Source organism: Gossypium arboreum, chromosome 11, assembly GCF_025698485.1.
Source record: "Gossypium arboreum isolate Shixiya-1 chromosome 11, ASM2569848v2, whole genome shotgun sequence".
In the NCBI taxonomy this organism is placed as follows: Eukaryota; Viridiplantae; Streptophyta; class Magnoliopsida; order Malvales; family Malvaceae; genus Gossypium; species Gossypium arboreum.
The window spans coordinates 3,882,094-3,902,967 of record NC_069080.1 but is presented as its reverse complement, the minus strand read 5'-3'; the positions used below and the strand labels follow the sequence as shown (position 1 = coordinate 3,902,967).

General features: G+C 34.2%; 5 protein-coding genes across 6 annotated transcripts; 2 read left to right on the top strand and 3 right to left on the bottom strand.

Moving 5' to 3' along the window:
* The first annotated feature begins 1,445 nt into the window (after positions 1-1,445).
* LOC108479985 (protein NBR1 homolog) lies at positions 1,446-5,239 on the top strand. Its single transcript, XM_017782870.2, has 7 exons — positions 1,446-1,768; positions 2,295-3,442; positions 3,533-3,656; positions 3,738-3,977; positions 4,082-4,231; positions 4,308-4,874; positions 4,958-5,239. The coding sequence occupies exons 1-7, from the start codon at positions 1,745-1,747 to the stop codon at positions 5,054-5,056; spliced, it is 2,352 nt and encodes a 783-aa protein (XP_017638359.1). The 5' UTR covers positions 1,446-1,744; the 3' UTR covers positions 5,057-5,239.
* Positions 5,240-8,084: 2,845 nt separating this feature from the next.
* Positions 8,085-10,310, bottom strand: LOC108477035 (pentatricopeptide repeat-containing protein At3g48250, chloroplastic). The gene has a single exon (XM_017779450.2). The coding sequence runs from the start codon at positions 10,120-10,122 to the stop codon at positions 8,260-8,262; it is 1,863 nt and encodes a 620-aa protein (XP_017634939.1). The 5' UTR covers positions 10,123-10,310; the 3' UTR covers positions 8,085-8,259.
* Positions 10,311-12,465: 2,155 nt separating this feature from the next.
* On the top strand, positions 12,466-13,598 carry LOC108476609 (F-box protein At2g35280-like). Its single transcript, XM_017778872.2, has 3 exons — positions 12,466-12,647; positions 12,743-12,902; positions 13,005-13,598. Exons 1-3 carry the CDS (start codon positions 12,466-12,468, stop codon positions 13,401-13,403), a joined length of 741 nt encoding a protein of 246 aa, XP_017634361.1. The 3' UTR covers positions 13,404-13,598.
* Positions 13,599-14,432: 834 nt separating this feature from the next.
* Positions 14,433-18,054, bottom strand: LOC108476608 (uncharacterized). Of its 2 annotated transcripts, none has more exons than XM_017778871.2 (7): positions 17,772-18,054; positions 17,539-17,667; positions 17,218-17,257; positions 15,940-16,015; positions 15,632-15,832; positions 15,189-15,401; positions 14,433-15,104 (listed from the first exon to the last, which is right to left on the bottom strand). In XM_017778871.2, the coding sequence occupies exons 1-7, from the start codon at positions 17,812-17,814 to the stop codon at positions 14,754-14,756; spliced, it is 1,053 nt and encodes a 350-aa protein (XP_017634360.1). In that variant the 5' UTR covers positions 17,815-18,054; the 3' UTR covers positions 14,433-14,753. The 2 variants fall into 2 exon arrangements, with proteins under 2 accessions (XP_017634360.1, XP_017634359.1); XM_017778870.2 differs by having other exon boundaries at positions 14,433-15,100.
* A 565-nt stretch (positions 18,055-18,619) lies between these two features.
* On the bottom strand, positions 18,620-20,326 carry LOC108476881 (60S ribosomal protein L15). Its single transcript, XM_017779240.2, has 4 exons — positions 20,193-20,326; positions 19,634-19,800; positions 19,239-19,436; positions 18,620-19,100 (listed from the first exon to the last, which is right to left on the bottom strand). Exons 1-4 carry the CDS (start codon positions 20,194-20,196, stop codon positions 18,855-18,857), a joined length of 615 nt encoding a protein of 204 aa, XP_017634729.1. The 5' UTR covers positions 20,197-20,326; the 3' UTR covers positions 18,620-18,854.
* Positions 20,327-20,874: the final 548 nt, after the last annotated feature.

Sequence of the window (20,874 nt, the reverse complement as noted above, 5' to 3'; positions counted from 1 at the left end):
TATAAGCTTGGTTTGATTAAAATATTTACTATGATAATTTTTTATTAAGTGCATATTAAATTATATTAACTCAATCAATAAAATATACCATACTAAAATTATTTTCTAAAGAAAATACTAAAATTATTAAATCAAAGATGATCATTTAATTATAGTGTGTTCTTGTTTTAGTGACAAATTATTATTATTATTATTATTATTATTATTATTATTATTATGAAATTTGACTTTTCCTATCATTCCTTCGTTAGATATATAATGAATGCTAACGTGGATCATTTTGATCCACTTAGATGCATTAACTGGATTAATTTTTATTATCTATTTTTTAAAAATTTATATATTTTGTCATCCAGTTTACTCACAATATTCTTTGCTCTTTTCATAAGGTTCATAATTGATAAGTGTCGATTGGGTTAAAATATTTACCATGATAATATTTTTATTGTGGGATATTAGAAAATTATTAAATTAAATGATAAACTACCTTAATAATTACTCATCTTTATAAAAAAGTTAACATGGATATTAGAAATGATATCATTGGAAAATAAATTCAAATTATTATTTTTAAGTGAATGAATGTTTTGGGTAAATTAACAGAAAAAGAAGCTACTTTTAAAACTTTTAATAAGTAGACCATTTTTCTCAAATCTAAGAAAATAAATTGATTTTTGTAGAGAAACAAAAATCACGTCCTATTGAAAGCATTTTTTTACTGAGGTGTTAGCCAGGAGTTGAAAGTTCTTTCCAAATTTTCAACACACGTAAAAAATTTTCCTTAATTGACATCTCAGTAAAAAACGTTTTTAGCTAAGGATGAGTATTAAATTGAGTCGAATTGAATTGAGTTAAAAAATTTTGAGTTAGTCGAGTTGATGAATCCTATTTTAGCAATCGAAATCAATTTGACTTTTTTAAACTTGAATCAAGTAAAAAAAAATTTGAGTCGAGTTAAAAAATCTTATTATTTATATTTAATATTGTGTTTACATGGATAAATTATTTAACTAGTAAACGAAGTACAAGATAATTTAATTACATAAACAATATTCTAATTTTACTTTTAACTATATAAACAATATAATTGTGTAATTCATATTTGAGTTAAACTGAAAAATTTAATTTTTATTCAAGTTAATTAGAATAACTCGAATTGAATCAAATTTTATTCCCTATTTTCAACAAAACTCGTTTTCTATTTCTCTCCCAAAATTAACTTATTTCCTTAGAAAAAAACCGCCTACTTCGCTTATTAAGTTTTAAAACTTTTTTAATGGTAATTATTTATGGTGAAATATAAAAGGAAAAATGTTGAAAGAAAACATAGGAGAAAGTAAATAAAAAATTTATATGAGTAGGATGTTGGATAGGTGGAAGGTGGAGTCATTTATGGGACTTAAGAATTGTGAGAGACGATAATATTAATGAACAGGTGATTGATTAAAAATAAAAATAAAAATAATTAAAGAAGAAAGTCGTTAATAAATAAATAAAAGGCAAAAAGTTTGTTTTTGTTGGAAACTGAGAGAGAGAGCTTGCGCTAGAAGGAAATTCCGCGGCTTCCGATCCGTATGCTCTGCTACTCCCTGAAGGAGAAACAGAATATGGAAACCTTCAACATAATAATACCCCTACTATTATCCTCTCCCATTCCATCCTTTCTATTTCCTTAATCTAAGACTTAGGGTTACATAACTTCTCTTTTATCTCTACATCTTTCTTCCTATTCATTGCCTAAACCATGGAATCCGATCTCGTTATCAAGGTTCTTTTTTTTTTCTTTTATAATTCATCCATCTTTTTTACAGGCTGCTTTTTTTATTTAGTCGAAAAGTTTCTATTTTACAATACTCAGCAGTCTTTAAGGACTTTTCATTTCAAATTGCCCGTTGTCTTTTCTTTCATCATTTAAATGGGAAAGTTTTTTTTTTTTCCTTTTCAAATTGAGACTGCGATTGTGCTCATAATTTTTGTTTTCATTGTTTTGAATTGTGGTTATCGCATGCACGTGCAATAGACGTTTTTTTTTTTTACCTCAAAACTATGAGTTGAGGCGAATATCATGCACCTGTGATAGTTTCAATGACGTTTCCCTATCTGCGGGGTGATTCATGATCACCCCTAACTGTTCTATGTGAAATCGTTAGATTGATTTCTTGTTTCCTTGATTTATATATGTCATCAAAACTTGAACCGTAATCCATGATGCTTTGTTTAAACATCTTTTATTTTATATTCCTAGTTTAAAATTTTTTGTTTTCTTTTTTGCTTCGTTAATGATATGGATACAGGTTAAGTATGGAGATACGCTAAGGCGTTTCACTGCTTGTATTGATGATGGTGAACGTCGTGGTCTTAACATGGCTGGACTGAGGGCAAAAATTTCTGGGCTTTTCAATTTTCCTGTTGATACTGAACTTACTCTGACATATATTGATGAAGATGGGGATGTTGTTACCCTTGTGGATGATGATGATCTGTATGATGTGATGAGGCAACGCCTCAAATTCTTGAGGATTGATGTGCAACCGAATAATGATAAGCTTGGTGAACCATGTGCCGCATCAAGCCAAAGTTCTACCCCTTTGAGATCGCCGCCTTTTCAGCCTCCATCGGAGGGCTTTAATACTGTTGCTGCTGATATTCTGAAATCTGCACCGGATCCTCTACGTGGCACTCTAAGTGAAGTTTTATCAAAGCTCTCCTCTGATGTTGCTTTGATAGTGGCATCTGCTAGTCCAGTGTTGGGTGATCTGGTGGAGTGCTTGTCTAAGACGGGACAATCCTACCTTTGTCCTGTTTCGAACCCTGGAACTGCTGCTGATTCAAGCATGCAACTTGTAGCATCTTCTGTGAGCCATTGTACCACAGTTGGTGCTACTGACCCAGATCCTTTAAGGGATGGTGGCTTGCGAGTGGTTTTACCTAAATCTACAGATGTCGATTCAACTTGCAAGGCTAACAAGGAAGGCAATACTGGAAATGCAACAAGAGGTGTGAATGTACCTGCTGTTCCTGATCCTGATTCTATTGATTTGAATGTTGACCCACTTTCTGATGCCAACCTGACCGGATGTGCTCCCATGGCTTCTGAACCATCTTCATCGAACGTTTTTGCTTGTAATGACCAGAAAAACGCTAAAGAGAGCATGGGTCGTAAAAAGGGAAAGAGTGTTAGCTTTGATACATCAGCTCCCTTTATTGATGCTACGGTGAAATTTTATCCCATCAATGTGATGGGTAAGGATCCTTCAAATGAATGTCCCTTCGATGGAGTGCCAGTAGCAAACGACCCTGTTGCGCTTCCTTCCTTTAGTCCAAGTAAGAGGGTCTTTTCTTCGACTGCTGGAAATGTGATGCTTGGTACATTCCACAAGGGAATTCAATGTGATGGTTGTGGGGTTCTTCCCATTGCTGGACCCCGGTTCAAGTCCAAAGTGTAAGAAATGTTCTGTTTTCAGCGACTGGTCATTCCTTTTGGATTCTGTTTTCAATTGTCAGTGAGTATTTCTCTTAATTTGGAATGCAGAAAAGACGATTATGATCTTTGCAGCATCTGCTTTTCCAAAATGGGAAATGAAGCTGATTATATCAGAATGGACAGGCCTGTGCATTCCTCTAATCCATGGTTTTGCAGGGCATCAAATGATCCTGTAATTTTCTTTGCCTGTTATTTTCTTCTTTTACTGTAAACTTCTTTTCAACATCGCATTTTGTGCTTTTATAATTTATAGATTCCAAGTGCACTCCCACATGTCTTGAGGAATCGTGCATTGAAGTCAGCTCAGCCTAAGCTAGAAAGTCGCTTCGTCTTGGATGTCAATGTAATAGATGGGACTGTAATGATGCCATCTACTCCATTCACAAAGATCTGGCGGATGCGCAATAATGGTACTGTGACTTGGTTTCATGGTATGCAACTTGTCTGGATTGGGGGAGACAAATTAAGAAACACAATGTCAGTTGATATAGAGGTAGAGTGTTCTTATCTTTTACATTATTTGCAAGTGCACTGTTTCATGATTTTGTTCAAGGCTGAATGTAATTATTTATCGGTGTTTCCAACTTATGACAACAGATTCCTCCTGATGGTGTACCTGTTGATGGGGAACTAGATATTGCTGTTGATTTTACTGCACCACAGTTGCCAGGTCGATTTGTTTCTTACTGGAGAATGGCATCACAAGCTGGCATAAAATTTGGGCAACATGTCTGGGTTCTTATCCATGTAAGCCTTCTGTTTCAGAGCTTTAATCTCTTGTGGATAAAATCACATTCATTTTTATTATGATTTGCCTATGCAGGTTGATGCTTCTCTTAAGGATATGAATACTGATAACGCTCAGGGATTGAACTTGAATTTGCCCCCTGAAAATAGGGGCTCAAGAGACACTGAGGTTTGCAACTCTAATGTAGGCCCTGCACTGGTGAAGCCCCTGATTACTGAACAATCAACAAAGGAGCAGTCATTAAACGGCAGAGATGTTACAACCCCTATTCATACATTATCTTCATTTGCGGCATATCCTCCCATCATTGATCACCAAGATATTTCACTCCTTGCATTTCCTGAAATTCCATCTCCATCATCGTTATCATCCTATCCCATCATTGATCTCTCAGAAGCAGCTCTTGATGAGCCGATGCCAATGTCACCCCTGCCTGCACCATGCGAACAAGCACCATCTGAAGGGGAAAGTGAAAATGCTTTTGAGCAAACACTACTAAAGGAGCTTGAGGATATGGGATTCAAGCAGGTCGATTTGAACAAGGAGATCTTGAGGATGAACGAATACGATCTGGAGAAGTCTATAGATGATCTATGTGGAGTAGCTGAATGGGATCCCGTACTTGAGGAACTGCAAGAAATGGTAAATTGTCTGCATAAATTGTGGTCTCCCTTTTATGTTTTTTACTTGGTTGGTTAGGATTATGTATTGTTGCGTGGGTGCAGGGTTTCTGTGATGCAGAAATGAACAAAATGCTGCTGAAGAAGAACAATGGGAGCATCACAGCAGTTGTCATGGATCTTCTAGGTGGAGAAGGGGCTTAAATGAGGGGATATGACGGTTGATTCTTTCTTATGGTTGGACAAGCCTTTTATATATATATAAAAATAAATAAATGAAGCGTGCTTCTAAACCTGGTCATCTTATTCCAACATATGATATCCATGAATTTGTATCCAGAAAGAAAGAAAAAACTTTTAATATTAATTCCATGACACCTTTCTTTCTCTCTTTCACAAATGACCAATTATATATATATATAATACTAATGGATAAAAAACCATTAAGTCACTTTTAATTAGTTTTAATATTGATTAAATTGATACCTCCAAAAATATTAATATAGTTTTATCAATTTTGAAAATGAACAATCGAAGGATAATTATAGTATTTACTTTTTTGTCAATTTATTTTATTTTATTTGGTATGATAATAAATTTAACTTTTACAAATTTTATTCGTCATGATTTTTAAAATTTCAATAAATTTAATTTTTGTTATAAATTGACAAAATATGTAAACATTAAGTGCTATTATATACTAATCAAACTAGGATAAATTAACAGAAAAAATATGTGCCGTTATTATTTTTCCTTAATTGCTTGCTTTTTAAATTTAAAGGGATTAAATTATTTTAATACTTTTAGAAAGACCAATTTCAAAATTGAGGGGACCGAAAAGGTTACTTTACCAAAAATATACTAATGATATTGGGTAAATTGTTAAAATAGTCACTTTTATTTACCTCAAATTACATTTTAATTATTTATATTTGAAATGTTATATTTTAGTCCAATACATTATCGTGTAGTAACATTTTAGTCACTGAACTGTTAATTGCCATTAATGATGTCACTGTAAACTAACATGGCATATTAAATCATCATTTCAAACAAAATTTTAGGTAGTGGTGAGTATTCAATCGAGTTGAGTAAAAAAAATTTGAATTAATCGAGTTGATGAATTATATTTTAGCAATTGAACTCAACTTGAAATTTTTTCAAATCAAATCGAGTAAAAATTTTTTAAGTCAAATCGAGTCGAGTTAACGAATCCTATTTTTTATACTCAATATTACGTTTATATGTACCGATTATTTAACTAGAAAACAAAGTACCAAAATGAAGAAGTTTTACCTTTTAACTTAATGGATTTGACTTTAATTTTAAAAAAAGGTAAACATTTATCAAAACAACTTAGTTTTACTTTTTCTTATTTGAATTTTCAGATAACTCGAATTGTGTAATTTATATTCAAGTTAAATCGTAAATTTTAATTTTTTATTCAAGTTGATTCGAATAACTTGATTATCTCGAACTATTTAATTCAAATTTTAAATTTTTTATCAAGCTTTTCGAATCAAATCCGATTTTGCTCACCTCTAATTTTAGGTTAAATTAGACAATTAGTCCCCATATTTTTTTTTTGTTTTGAGCTATTTAATTTTTTTTCATTCTCTTTTGTTTCTCCCAAATAACTAATATATATCAAACAGGATGATCTTAAAATACAAACTAAGTCTTAATAATGTAAGCAACGGAAAAAAAACTCTCTAAATCCTGAAATGAAATGTGTCATCGCCAATCTTAATAAAAAATAAATTATTGTGAAAACAAAGGTAAACCCAAAAAAATAGGTAATTAAAAAAACCCAAGATCCTTTCCAAAATTAAACCAATTTTTTTCCTTCCCATTTTCCCAGACTTTCTGAGCATCCAAACACCCCAAAGAGTCCACGAAAAAAAAAAACTACCGATGACTTTAGCCAGGGTTTTGATATAGCAATTGATCATTTCCTGCTTAGTAGCTCCTTTTTTACTCGGCTTACCTATACTGATAAGCTAGTGCTCATAATCACAACCTGAAAATAACGGGGCCATTTCAATCGGCAGTTGATCATTGAAGTTCGACCCAGAGTTGAACAGAGAGTAAGCGGAGTTCTCAAAGTGGTTGATGTGGCACCGGGTGGAGGTGAAGAGCGTGGGGGCGAGAGGGAGACATCGGACAACATGCGAAAGAGGGGTAAAAGGGTAGTGGGAAAAGTAGAGAGAAGGTATGGGAGGAGGATGGGTGATAGATTTTGAGGATAGGAGAAGTTTGAGGAGGAGAAAAGATAGAGTAATGTGGCACATGAGGGTGGATGTGGCAGCACGTGTAACGGTTTGTGCCATGATGAGTGAAATTGAATTTGATGAGAGTTGAGAGTGTAAAAGAGGATAAGCTGAGAGAGAGTTTGTGTCATCCTGTTTGATACGTTAAAAGAAGTAGAGAACGAAGGAAAATAAAGAGATAATTCTATAATTTAACTTAAATTTTTTGTTTGAAATGAAGATTTAATGTGCTATGTTAGCTTACCGTCACATTATTAGCGGCAATTAACGATTTAATGACTAAAATTAAAAATGGGTAAAACTCAATTTAATTTGAAAAAGTCGAAAAAAATTTAAATTTCAAGTTAATCAAATCAAGTTATTCAAGTCAATTCAAATAAGTAATTCAATTTTTAAATTCGAATTGAGTTGAATTTTATAATTCAATAATTCGATTAATAAATTAGTGTAAATATACTTTTGGTCCCGTCAAATTTGAAAATGAACAAATTAATCTCTGAACAAAAATTACAAAAATAAAAATTCTAAATATAAAATTTAAAATAATTATAAAATTTATAAAATTTCACAATTTATATTATTTAAAAATTATAAAAATTTCAAAATAATTCTAAAAATATATAAAGAAAGTTAAAAGTTAAAAAATTTAGAATAATAATTTTGGACCTAAATAAGTTAATTTGACATGTTTTATTTTTAATTTAACTTGAACAATTTCATTCGATTTGACTCGACTCGAATTTCATTTCACTCTACTTAATTCAAAAAAAATTTTAAATTGAATTAGGATGATAAAATAAGACTCACCAACTCGATTAACTCGAAATTTTTTCACTTGATTCAATCGAACGCTCACCCCTAACTAAAATGCTACAACATGATAACGTAAGTAACTAAAATGTAACATTTTAAATATAAGTAACTAAAATGTAACTTAAGGTAAAAAAAAAAAAAAGAGACTATTTTGGTAGTTTAGCCAATGGTATCAACTCATTTGGAGAAATAAAATTAAAGAAATTATAAGGAGAAATTCCCCTAATAAGATTCATCAGAATCTTACTACCCACAAGAGGAAAAAAATCATTACAAGCTGAAATTGGTCATTCCATCTGTCTATGAAAGTAACAAAGCAAAAAATCAAGCAGTAGATTTGGTACCAAAGAGTTGAGATGTTTTAGGATGATTACGAATATGATGAGGGCATTTATATAGCAGATCTTGTGCCTCGGTATGTCTACCTTCCTCCAAAAATGATTCAAGAATATCAAGGTAAGCTCCAATGCTTGGATATTCCTTCACACTCAATGCTTTCAAGAACTCCATAGCGTCCTCCACAGTCCCCTGCTTTGAAATATATTGAACGAAAGGTTCAGGGTAAGGTGGGTAGTTTTGTTTCTTCATCAACTTAAGAAGGTTCATCGATTCTTCAAGTTTTCTTTTCCCCAGAAGCTTCTCTATAAGAAGTTTAAATGTTGCTTGCCAAGGTCTTAAGTGAACTACATTTACCATCTCCACCAGCAATTTGTATGCACCATCTACTCTATTCTGACTGATGAAACCGTTTATTAAGACATCCAACAAGTCAGCATCCGCTTCAAGGGTTTTCACCATCTTTGCGAAACACATCAATGCATCATCGATCTGATTAGCATCACAATGGCCTTGAATCAAAATAGTCCATGTCTTGATATCCGGACAGCATCCATTTGCTTTCATTTCATCCAACACTTTGCAGGCTTCTTCGAGTCTTCTTGCTTTACAAAGTCCAAACACCAGTTGGCTGTACGTAATGTTATCAGGTTCGCACCCAGCATTTTTCATTGCTTTCATGATCTTCTCCGCTTCATCAAACTTACCCGCCTTGGTTAAAGAACGATGAATCCCGTCATAAATAGCCTTGGACAGTGAATATCCGGCAGCCTCGTATTTATTCACTACCCTGAACACCAAACTCAAATCTTGTCCATCAGCACCGGAAATGCTCCGTAAGAGTAAGCTGCAATCTTGTGCTGAAGGCTTATATGGACCATCCATCATGATTTCATAAAGTTTCACAGCATCCTCCAACATCTTAAATTTCTGAAAGTTCCTCGAAACTTTTATATACGTATCGATATCCATCTCAAATCCTTCACCCTTCATCTCATCCACAACACCCCAAAACTCAGCAATAGAATCATGCCTAGCAAGAATCCTTATAAGAGCATTGTAAGTAACTGTATTATGCATATAATTAGAATCCTTACTGGCCCAATGAAAAAACTGTAAACCTTTCGTAGGGTAAGTTCTAAGTTCCTTCAACACCCTTATCACTAAATTATCAGACAAATCAGTTCCCATACCATCTAATATTTTCTCAGTCTCATTGCTCCATTCATCCCCAGCAATAACATCAGCTATCTTACGAGCAATACTATCCTTAGCATTCTCTTCAACCATCCTTTTATAAAAATGGGTTAAGGCCACAACATCACTAGGCATCTTATTGTTTCTAAAAGAAGAATGGATTGTATAATAAGTTTCTTCGTCAAGATAAAAACCCAGGTCCTTCATTTCCCTTAAAGTGACCCAGAACTCTTTCATTGTGGCTTTATTAGCAAAAATCCTAAGCATAAAGCTATAGACAGAAGAATTGGGTTTAAACCCTTTTTCTTGACGCACCCAATTGAAGAAACTCGATGCCTTTTTGGGGTCTTTATCGAGTTTCTTAAGAACATAGATGACAGTTTCATGAGTCAATGCAGAGTTAAACTCGTGTAAGGAGGTCACTAACTCGTCAGACCAATCGTTGGTCAGAATGAGTTGAAGCAACGAGTTGGGTTTTGTAGAGAAGGAAAGGCTTTGATGGATGTTGGTTAAAAGAGAAGAGTGTGATTGAAACGAGAGCTGTGAAGAGAAGCGAGTCACCTGTGAGGAGAAGGAAGGAGTTGAGGTGAGTCGAGTGGAAAGAAGCGAGTTGGCTAACCTGAGTGAGGAGAGGATTGCCTTGGACCGATTCATGATTGCTGTTCAGAGATAGAAAGCAGCGAAGACAAGGATGGCAATTGGGAATTTGGAATAGAAGGGGATTTCAAGGGTTTAAGACACGATGGAAGTTCTTTTGTTTGGCTCCATGCACCTGTGAGGGAAGAGAAGGGAAGGTTACCCGGTTACTTCGGCTGGAACCCAGCCCATCAATTTTGGGTAAGCCCTTTTAATTACTACTACAAGGTTTATAAAAAAAGTATTTTTTAAAATGAATTCTTATTGTGGAGGCTTTAGGTTATTGAGTATTAAATTCGATACACATCACACATCACGCATAATTATTATATTTATGCGTGGGTCTCTAGTTTTATTATGGTGTTATTTTCATATGCCGATTTTAGTTTAGATTATTCTGATTCTTATTTTATTTGCCTTTTGTATTAATTTAATTTTACTTTGTAATTATTTGCATATGTATTTCGCTTAAAATAATGATTTTATGAGTATTCATATTATTAGATAAATTCATACTATTACCTACATCTATATATTATTATAATGGTCATGAGTTAATTTGGCAGATGGGAAAGATTTAATTTTTTGAAAAATAGTAATAATTATTATGATGGTGTTTTGTTTTTATATATATTCTTATATGAAATCTTTAAATAAAAATATTAAAATAAATCAAAATTCTAAGGATGAAACTCAAAATTGATAAAAAAGAAATTGTATGTAAAAACTTTTACCCCTTCAATTATTGTTCACTCATAATAATTTATTAAAATATAAATTTTCCATTAAGATTTTAGGATTCCTCAACTAATCCGTTGGGCCAATATAGGGTTTTGCTGTTCCCATATTGCCCGTAAGACCTTTTATGGGCCTTATTTATCGTACACCGATACTCTTCTTCAAGATTCTTCTTCGCATAGATCTCTGACGGGATGAAAATAAAGGCCGTGGTGAAGTGCAAGCGTAAAGTTACCCCATAGCGGAGAGTTTAAAGTGCGAAAAAATAAGGTGGGGCCAAATCTTCACGGTTGTTGTTGTCTAAATACATTCATTTAGAGATTCGTCAGTTGGATAACTTTAATAATGTTTTGAGAAACAAGGTTATTTCGGAGGATGATTTTGTTGTCTAACTTAGTTGATATGATTGAAGATTAGAAGGACGATGATCAGGATACGCGGGGTTAATGCGGGTAATTTTATTTAGAAGTCTGGTTTTGAGAACTCTTTCCTAGTTGAAGCGAAATATTTTTTTTTCGTGGAATTTGGATACTGTGACAAAAGGATGTATCTAAGAATATTATTTAAGCTTGAGAGTATAGCTATCACGACGTGTTATTATAAATAAATTATTTGGAAGTATTGTATCATGTTAAAGATATTTAAATGATACAATAGTTAGATTCGTATGTCATTTATATCACTGAGAATAAAATATTAGTATTAAACATGTGCATTAAAAATATAATACGACGGTTGTAGCAAAGATTACAAAAGAAATTGTTATTGACTTTTACTTTTAATCTTAAACTCCTAATTTATTTTGAATGTATTATATAATGATATTACTTATTTATCTCTTTCTAAATTGATTGTTTTGTTCTTCCTAATAAAAAAATTCTCCCACTCAGGACATTTATTGGTTACCCAGGCACGGACAGGCAGGTAGCAGCCTGGCACTGGCAAATGGCATGCAAACAGGGGGTGTTGAGAGAAAAATATTCCAAGTACAAAGCAAGAACTGCATTTCATGTTTACTTTGAAGGACAATATTTACACCATGGATGCATGGATGAATACATTAATGTATTAGGCCCCCTCAGATCCTGACAGTTGCCTTACCTTACATTCCTTTTTTTATGAAACTAAAGCGAAGCTCCATTTGGCTACTGTTTTTTTTATACACTTGGACTATTTCACACAAACAAACGACTTTCTACTTGCCAAGTGGCAACTACAAAAAGCACCGCATTCATACAATTTATACATACCTTCCCAACTTATAAGTGTCTGCCCGCCAACAGCACACTATTTTCATACCCTAAGCCACCTACCTACATAACACTAGAATCATGTTTCTATTTTCAGACATCATTAATCTCTCAACTTTCCTCCTATTTATATAATAAATAATATATACGGCAAAAGTAGCAGTGAATATATATATATATATATAAAAGAAGACATCCAAGGAACGTGGAGAAGTTGTCTGTAAAGTACAGATAAATACTTGCATGCTCGGTTCCTCAAAACCTTCAACACCTCTTCCTCCCTTTCTCTTTTCCCTTTCAATCCGTAAAATTAGAACAAGGCACCAAATCAAAAGTTTTCAGGAAGGTTATTCTAAGTTGATGGAAAAAGAAAATGAAAGGCAATAAAATATCATCATTTCAGGGTTTCCTTAAACTAACCAAAAGAGTTAGAAAAAGCAAAACAAATTCATTGACAACGTCCATCTTCTCACTTCCAAATGAGCTACTCATCACAGAGGTTTTAGCTCGGGTGGCTGCCACTTCTGTCTGTGATTTCTTCAATCTCATCTTAAGGTGTTTTTTTTTTTTTTTGGGTCTCCATCTATATTTAATTAAAGTTGATTAATTACATTTTGTTTCTGTTTCTCTAATTAATACCATTTGATCAGCTGCAAGGCTTTTCATCAAACGGCTGATGATAACTACATACTTGGACATGTATCTCTTGACAAGGTTCCTGTTATTCCATGGCGTTCACCTAAACAAGCTTTCTTCTTGGAAAAATGCAAAGAGACTGGACATCCAGAAGCTTTATACAGGGAAGGAGTGGTTCGTATTACGTTCTTCTTTCTTTCGTTCTTTTCTTTATGTGGGTATTTATTCGATCCTGCCGAGAAATTAAATATGGAAATAAATTAATACCAATATCAGGTCCAATACTTCAGCTTTGCAAAAGTGGGAGAGGGACTAAACTGTCTAAACAGTGCAGCGAAAGTAGGGCATGTAGGAGCCGCTTATGTGCTGGGAGTTATCCTACTTTGCATAGATAAAGGAGGAGACGGTAGACGACTTCTAAATTACGTAAAATCAAAAAAAGGAATCGGAGAAAGTCGAAAGAAATTTAAGGATGTAATTAATAGACTTTGGCTCAACAATTTCTTGGAACCCAATCCTAATGCTTGTCCAATGCAAGCACAGCACAGAAGAAAACAAAGGTGGCCTAGTGACGATGACGATGACGATGACGATGATGTGAGTTGTGAAGCTTGCGGGTGCCACTTGCAAGTAATTTTCGTTTGTAATCTTCTACGTGGGATAGTTACTTACTAAACAACAAATAGGAAGCAATCATTGTCTCGATGCTTTTGCATAGCTATTTCTTACTAGCGGTACCGGTGCTTGAAAGCAGCCGAGAGCGCCTTGTATTGAACTTTAATATTGGAAGTGGGAATGTTTGAACTGTAGCATCTCTATGGATTATGGACTTAAGGTTCAATCATCAACGACTTATTTTGTCTTTTAACAGTTTTGATGGCTTGACAAAACGTAAGAAGAGACCAGGTGAATGACGTTTTAAGTTGTTGAGTAACTGCCTCTTTAACTTGTGTTTATTGAAGACTGTATTCTCTCTGTCGTTGATATTTTGAGTAACGCATGTCATTTTTCTGGGGTAATAAATAAATAAGAGAGAACCATCTACAGGCCTTTTTCTGTCTGGCGCCAGGCGGGGGCAAAAATCGAGTCAAAGAAGATTCAATACTAGCACTGTTGTCATACGAGTCTTGCATCCATGATTAAACATTCAATTCAATCACCACTAATAATTTCCTACGTGAACTGATTTGAAGATGTTCCCACTTTTGGCTTAGAAAGAAAAGAAAATGAAATTGACGTTAACCTAAAAGATTAAAACTAATTATTCAACTATAATGATTAGCATTGGGGAATGGTCCTTGTGGCATTCCATCACAATTTAATATTTATATATTATGAAACCGTCTTTATTTGCGTATGATACAATGGAGTTTTGATTACCCAATCTAGTTATTTATATCTTAAACCAAACAAAAAGTAAAGAACAATAGATAGATATAACTCTGTTTCATCAATTTACAAGGTTACTTCAAGTCAAAGGTATTTTCCCAACAATTTATCTTAGATTCTTGTACTATTCACAACGGCAAGCCTTTGCAACTCAAATAATTGATATACCACAAAAGCATGGAAAGTATATATCTAGATGTATATGCAAGACGTGTCACTCAACTGGCATGCTATGGATGAAATTTAGTCAGTTACCTCAAAACTGGAAAGATTTCAATCTTTCTCAGAAGCTTGACTATATGGATAAAAAGCATATCAAGGAAAGGAGCTATAAGAGACTCAACAATTTCCACATCTGCAAACTATAATTTAGTTTACACAAGATTTAAAAAAAAAAATAGTTGCAAATAATATTGTTTTACCTACCTCAACCCTTTTCTTCCCTACTAATGTTGACAAAAGGGATTCGGGGTAGTCTCGAGAAAGCTGTGAGATGCCAAGAAAAATGCTCCACCCGTGAACGGCCAAATTTGCACTACTCCATAATCGCAAGTTTATAAACTAGAAAAAGTAAAGTAAAAAAAAAGTTGTCTACCTCATTGGATTTCAAAGCAAAACATCTACCTACAGAATGCACTAATATCGGTGAACTGGACTTCTTGAGGACCTCCTGCGACTATGTCTACTGGGGGAATGGGACCTGCTGCGTTTCCGGTGTCTATCCCTGCCTCCATCTCTGCCATTCCTGTACCTCCAATCCCTCTCTCCATCACGAATACCTCTCCCATTCCGCTCTCGAGACCTTTCGCGATCCAAATCACGTTCCCAATATCTGTCTCGGTCCTTCTCTCGATCATGATATTTGTCCCTATCACCTGAATCGCTTCTCCTCCTACTCTCATATTCCTTCTCCCTCTGCTTTCTCCGTTCTTCGGCTTCTTTCTCTCTTGATAATTTTTCCTCTTCCCTTCCTTTCTCCTTGGCTTCCTAAAAAATGTTCATTCAGGTTCCCCCATTCGGCGTAAAAGGTTGATCCGAAGCCAACAATTCATTCTGGGCAGAAACACTTACCTTGAACTCAGAGATGAAATCCCGAACCAGGCCATAACCAATATGTTGCTTTCCTGTAACATGTGATTGAGTCCTCTCAGCAGCGTCATTAGCTACTAGAAAAGATCCACAAACCTCACATAGGGCCATTTTTTTCTCCTGTGCCAGCATCAATACTTTATCATTCTGAGGTTGTTGAGCCAAGGCCGTCTTCTCAGCATTAAGCGCCTCCACCTATAAACAAATAACACAGAAGGCCAAAATTCAAAATCTGAACTGCCCGTCATGATTTAAAAATTAGGAATGAAATAATTAAATAATCATAATTGAAGAACCAGTTAAACAGAAACATAATTTTCAAGGTGGTCAAACAACAATCCAGAATGTCACAACATTGAGCAACCAATATCTCATTGACCATTTTGGATCAATTACAAACAGAAAATGGAAACTCTCAACAGCACCTTTCTCATAAGCGCCTCAGCTTCATCCACCTTTCCAGCTTCACCAAGAGTCTCTACTTGTTCCAGCAAGTTTTTTATTTTTTCCTCCATGACAGATAGTTGTTCGGATTTTTCTGCAGATAATGGAGCAGGTGGTGCAGGTTCCACCTCTTGAGCAAGGCGCTCTCGACCGCGCCTAACTCTTCTGTCAAGGTCCATAACCTAGAGCAGAATAGGCAGGTTACATACTAGATAAAAATGACAATTGTTGTCACAGGAAAAATTAAAAGGGAAAAAATAAGTTGGAAGGAGAGGAAAATGGAACAAACCAATTTCTCACAAAACTGAGCCAGTTCAGCTTCAAATTTGGGCACGTAAGCATCATGTCTTGGAGACTTCTCAAAACTAGTCAGAAATTTCAAACACCGCTTAAATCACAAATCCAACAAGGCAATCATGTAGTGTATGTTGATCAGAAAACGCAAAACTGGCTCTGACAACTCAACCTCCAAAGCCAGAGGCTGCAAATTAGCTCATAGACAAGCTATATTGTAAACAAAGCAAAGTAGTATATACAATTTCCAGGGAAAATAACAAGCAGCAAGGGAACAAATGGGAAAAACCAATAATGTAGCATTGGATGCCAAAGCAGCAGCAAGAAAATAACTAGAACCATGGGCTATCTAGAGTCACAAGTTTTTACACCTTCATAACAATAAAATTTTTAAAAAATAAAATAAAATGTCAAATGTCGATAGTCTTTAGCAAAATACAAGCATTAAACCTGGCAAGTAATTACAATTTGAGAAAAGATAGCAAATACAAAACCCATAAAAGAGAGGATAAATAATAAAAAATGCAAAGATGTTATGTTGGAAAGATCAAGAAAAAAAAGCAGTATAATGCAATTTAATTGCAAGTAAAGAAGCACCAATTATCTCCGATGATGCCAATCATGATGCCAATGTCTTTAAGTAAGGATACTAGTAAGAAGGAAATAAATCCAGTACCAAGATGTCAAGGACCAAGCATCAAGGGTAACGAACAATCAATCACTTGCATGTCAACTGTACAATTTGAATTTTCATGGATATTTCCATTCCAAGTAAAAGAAATACTATTTCTTCCATGTCCACTTCTACAATAAAACTGAGGTCTTAAGCATTTCTTTCTGAGAAAATTCATAGGTTTAGGAAGGACCCAATGTAAGATGGGGCAAGAACCAATAAATTAAACTCCCAAGCAAACATCATATGCTTCTGAGCGTTCGATTATCTCTCCCTAACCCTTGCAAGTATCTGATCAAAATGGTTAGATCAGTTACCTCAAAATGAAAAAACAGCAACACCTTAGCATACCGCGTGTAATGCATATATAAGTTCCATCCTACATGGACATATGAAGCAGCTAACTTAATAAAGTAAATACAAGATCAATAACGTTCCCACGGGAAACAGACATTTTGATCAAAATTTCACTATTAAACAAGAAGGCTACGCAAAAGGTTAAAACAAACAGAATAAGCACAGGCATTTTAACAGATTGTTGGATACATTCATTCATACAAAAGTATATCTCATAGCATAGAAATCCAAATTCAATCATACCTTTCTTTCAACTTTTGGTCATGAACTCTAGGGCATGGTCCTGATTCACGAAAACAGAAAAAGTTATTAAACATCTGCATTTTCTAAAAGCATATTGATGGCGTAATTACTGATGAATATAAAGAAAATAAATATTCATAACCAATAAAACTTAAATCATTTTAGCTATTAGCTACTATAAGAATAGAATACGCTAAAATAAGTTAGAAAAATCCTATTATTTTATCAATTTTCTCAAGCATAAATATTTCCTTCTGCTTCATTTGCTTAGGATACAAACAGAAAGTAAAAAATAAATCAAATATAGAATTTAAAACGCACCGAGATCACTGCGAGTGTTGACGAAGAGATCGTGAGGACAAAATCGAACCATGTAGAAAGCACAAACCTCTTTATCATCCCACCGGATTTCCCTATATCCCTTCTTCTCTTCGTCCGTTAAATTACGAGCTATAAAATAGAGAACGTCAAAAAGAAATACAATATCAAACTCATATAACCACGAAGAAATAAAAAAGTGTTACCAAAGTACAAATAAGGCATCTAAAAAGTACCAGTTCCCATGAGTTCGTCAAGCAAAGCTCGCTGTGCATCCATTGCTTAGGGTTTTTGAGATTAAAGAAACTTGAGGGTCTTCGCGTAAATAGAGAAGTTGAAATTATTGCTTTTAGTAAGAACCAAAAGAAGAAGCAAATCGAAATATTAAGTGAAACAAAACAATGAGAAAGAAGGATTTTAAGGAAGCAAGAAAGAAGAGGGGCAGAGCACTTGATTTTAATGTTTTAGGCAACTGTGGGCGAACTGTTGATCCGAGGTTCGGTCTTTATTTAATAGTTGGGAATGGGGGCAACGAAAGAGGGAGAGTAAAACGGCGCCAACTGTCGTACAAAACGACGTCGTGGTGGTGTAAATAAAGTTACTACAGAACTGTTGTGATTGTTTACTTTAGTGCTGAGGTGAGCAATTACGACCAAATCAAATGGTAAAACTTAGTACTTTAGTAAGTTTAAATAGAATATAAAAAACGAATAATTAGTGCAAAACCGATTCAATCGATTAAATATTTATTAGTGTTAACGTTTATATTATTATTTATTTTTATTTTAAAAAAAATATTTTGTAACATTTTTCATATTCATTCTCTTTACATTTATAAAATTTGAACTTCAGATAATTTATTGTTTTATTAATAGCAATTATCAGTCTATTGTTTTTTCTTTGATTAAGGTTCTCCCTCCCCTCTTTTACTAATAAAATTAAAATCTATTATTGGTTTTGGTCGAAAACTTGGTTCAAAATTATGGTTAAAGTGACATTGGTTCACAATTTGCTACAACAAATTACATTAGATGACCACTTTCAAGTTCATTCAATATCATTTGTTCATCCAAGTAAACCTTGATTTACTTTCAATAAGCGAAAACATTCACTACTTTCAAGTTCAAGTTTAACCAACAAACACAGAATATGACAAGTCAGTCTCAAAGCATTACACTAACTTTTCAATAGCCTCATCGTAGAGTATTTCAAGAGGTCTAGTAAACATATAAATATATAATCGTCTCAAAATTCTCACCCTTACAAAAGAAATGATGGTAAGTAGATGAAACAAAAACAGCAAATATAATCCATGGGAATTAACGGTAGCGGCGAAGAGAGAGAGTGTTGTTTCTCTTCCAGTTTGCCCTTCTTGAAGGTCGAGCCTTGTGGTGCAAGTGTCCCTTGCCACGAAGACCCCTATATTTCTTTCCAGCAGAGGTGAGTCCACGGAGTTCCCTGTGCTTGTGCACTGGATTACAGATCCAGTTGATTCGTGGGTCATTGCGGATAGCATTGTGGGCAGTATCAACCAAGATGACCTCGAAGTATTTGTATGTTGAATCCTGTAAAGACAAACTCGGAACATTAAGAAACAAACTTGACCAAGGAATCTAACAAAAAAGTTGGCCGCAAGTAGCTAATGAGCATAGCTATACTCTAATATCTTTAAAAACATGTTCTTAATTTGCAGCAGAACTCACCTCGTTGATCCAATATGAGTTTACAACCCTAAGGCCTCCAAGCTTTCGACCAGCTCGTTCCTCTGCAACTGATCGCTTGCTGCGCTGAAATTTCAGCTGAGTGACACCCTGGTTTGTGGGTTTCCCATACACAATACCCTTAGGTACTGGTCTCTTCCTTCCACCTCGTCTCACACGGACACGATAGACAACATAACCCTATTACGAACCATAGAGGATTAGTCGCCAGACATAACAAACAGGCAGAGAAAATATCAACAAACACGTCCTTAAAGAAAAAATGATGCCAATTTACAACAGTAAATATAATAAACCAAAATTTACAATTTCAGAAACTAAGGCTCACAAAAATGCAGTGGTGGAAAGTAGATTAAAGAATCAGTGGATCAGTTTACCTGCTTGGCTTTGTATCCCAAGCGACGAGCCTTGTCAGGACGAGTTGGGTGGTTAACTCGCACAATGGAAGGGTGTTGACGGTACTCCCAACACCTCACTCTCTGCAAGAACCTCATAACATCGGATTGCTTCTTCCTCCATAGCTCTGACACGTACTTGTAAGCCCCTAGATTAACAAAAATCACAACAAAAAATAAAATCATTAAAAATCATAACTCAAAATGCCAAACCAAATATATATAGAAATCAAATATAATTATTTTCATTTGAGAGACCTACAGTGATCAATTTAGCATCTACTATTTGAATCTAAAACACAAAGCAGAACAAAAACAAAGCTGATTAATTACATTAGTGATCAACTTATAGCCAGACCTTCAAAAGACGTTAGATTTACTCAATAAAGGACAATAAACCAAGCACAGAAAATCCCATTATTCTGCCTGAAAAAATCCTAGATATAAATCATCGTATCAACAAAAAACGAGAAAGAAATGAGGAAACAGTTAGTGGTAAAATCATGACTTTTAGATGCTAAATGCTATAAAAATGGCGTACCCATGGCTGCTTGAGCTCCCTGCGGTCTCTGGTTCCGGATAAGGAGCTGCCAAGACTTGAGATGTATAAATATGATGATTTTGGAGTCGCATTAGGGTTTTAGAAGGCATGGGTAATTTTATTTGACGATGTTACCCTTTTGTGAATCTAAGTGGTCTGTTTGGTCAATCCAATAACTGGACCAAGATTGAAACGGGGTCCAAGTCGACTCAGTTTAATTTTTATCGTAAATAGTACTAATGGGGCCACAGTATTTTGGGCCAACCCCATTTTCCTTTCCCAAAAGATATAACGAAATATCTATTTGGTGAAGGGAAGAAAATCCAAGAAATGACGAGAAAATAAAAAGTAGAAGATGAAGAAATAGATTAAATATAAAATAAAAAAATTAGATTTGTATTTTAATTAATTATAAACATTTTTTTATTTTTTATTTAACTTAATTAAAAAGTGATATGTATTACAATAGATTAATTAATAAATAATTTGTAACTATTTTTAGGAAATTAGTTCCTCTATTTTGCACCTTTCAAAATTCATGTGCTACAATTAACATTGCTAAATTTTTTGTTAATATTTTTGGTGTGATATTTTGAAAAATTAAATTTAAAAAATCATTTGGTAGTCATGTAACTATAAAAATGACATGATCCTGATTTAATAAAAAATAATAGTATTAACA

Bases quoted from the DNA above. Each gene is read 5' to 3' on its own strand.
- LOC108479985 (XM_017782870.2), top strand. From the start codon at position 1,745: ATGGAATCCGATCTCGTTATCAAG. The intron at 1,769-2,294 runs GTTCTTTTTTTT...ATATGGATACAG, and splicing joins AATCCGATCTCGTTATCAAG to GTTAAGTATGGAGATACGCT. The intron at 3,657-3,737 runs GTAATTTTCTTT...TATAATTTATAG, and splicing joins GCAGGGCATCAAATGATCCT to ATTCCAAGTGCACTCCCACA.
- LOC108477035 (XM_017779450.2), bottom strand. From the start codon at position 10,122: ATGAATCGGTCCAAGGCAATCCTCTCCTCACTCAGGTTAGCCAACTCG.
- LOC108476609 (XM_017778872.2), top strand. From the start codon at position 12,466: ATGAAAGGCAATAAAATATCATCATTTCAGGGTTTCCTTAAACTAACC. The intron at 12,648-12,742 runs GTGTTTTTTTTT...CCATTTGATCAG, and splicing joins TTCTTCAATCTCATCTTAAG to CTGCAAGGCTTTTCATCAAA. The intron at 12,903-13,004 runs GTTCGTATTACG...TACCAATATCAG, and splicing joins CTTTATACAGGGAAGGAGTG to GTCCAATACTTCAGCTTTGC.
- LOC108476608 (XM_017778870.2), bottom strand. From the start codon at position 17,814: ATGGATGCACAGCGAGCTTTGCTTGACGAACTCATGGGAACTG. The intron at 17,668-17,771 runs GTACTTTTTAGA...TCTATTTTATAG, and splicing joins TGACGAACTCATGGGAACTG to CTCGTAATTTAACGGACGAA. The intron at 17,258-17,538 runs GTGCGTTTTAAA...TTCGTGAATCAG, and splicing joins CAACACTCGCAGTGATCTCG to GACCATGCCCTAGAGTTCAT.
- LOC108476881 (XM_017779240.2), bottom strand. The intron at 19,437-19,633 runs GTAAACTGATCC...GGTTCGTAATAG, and splicing joins TGGGATACAAAGCCAAGCAG to GGTTATGTTGTCTATCGTGT. The intron at 19,101-19,238 runs GTGAGTTCTGCT...TTGTCTTTACAG, and splicing joins ACTCATATTGGATCAACGAG to GATTCAACATACAAATACTT.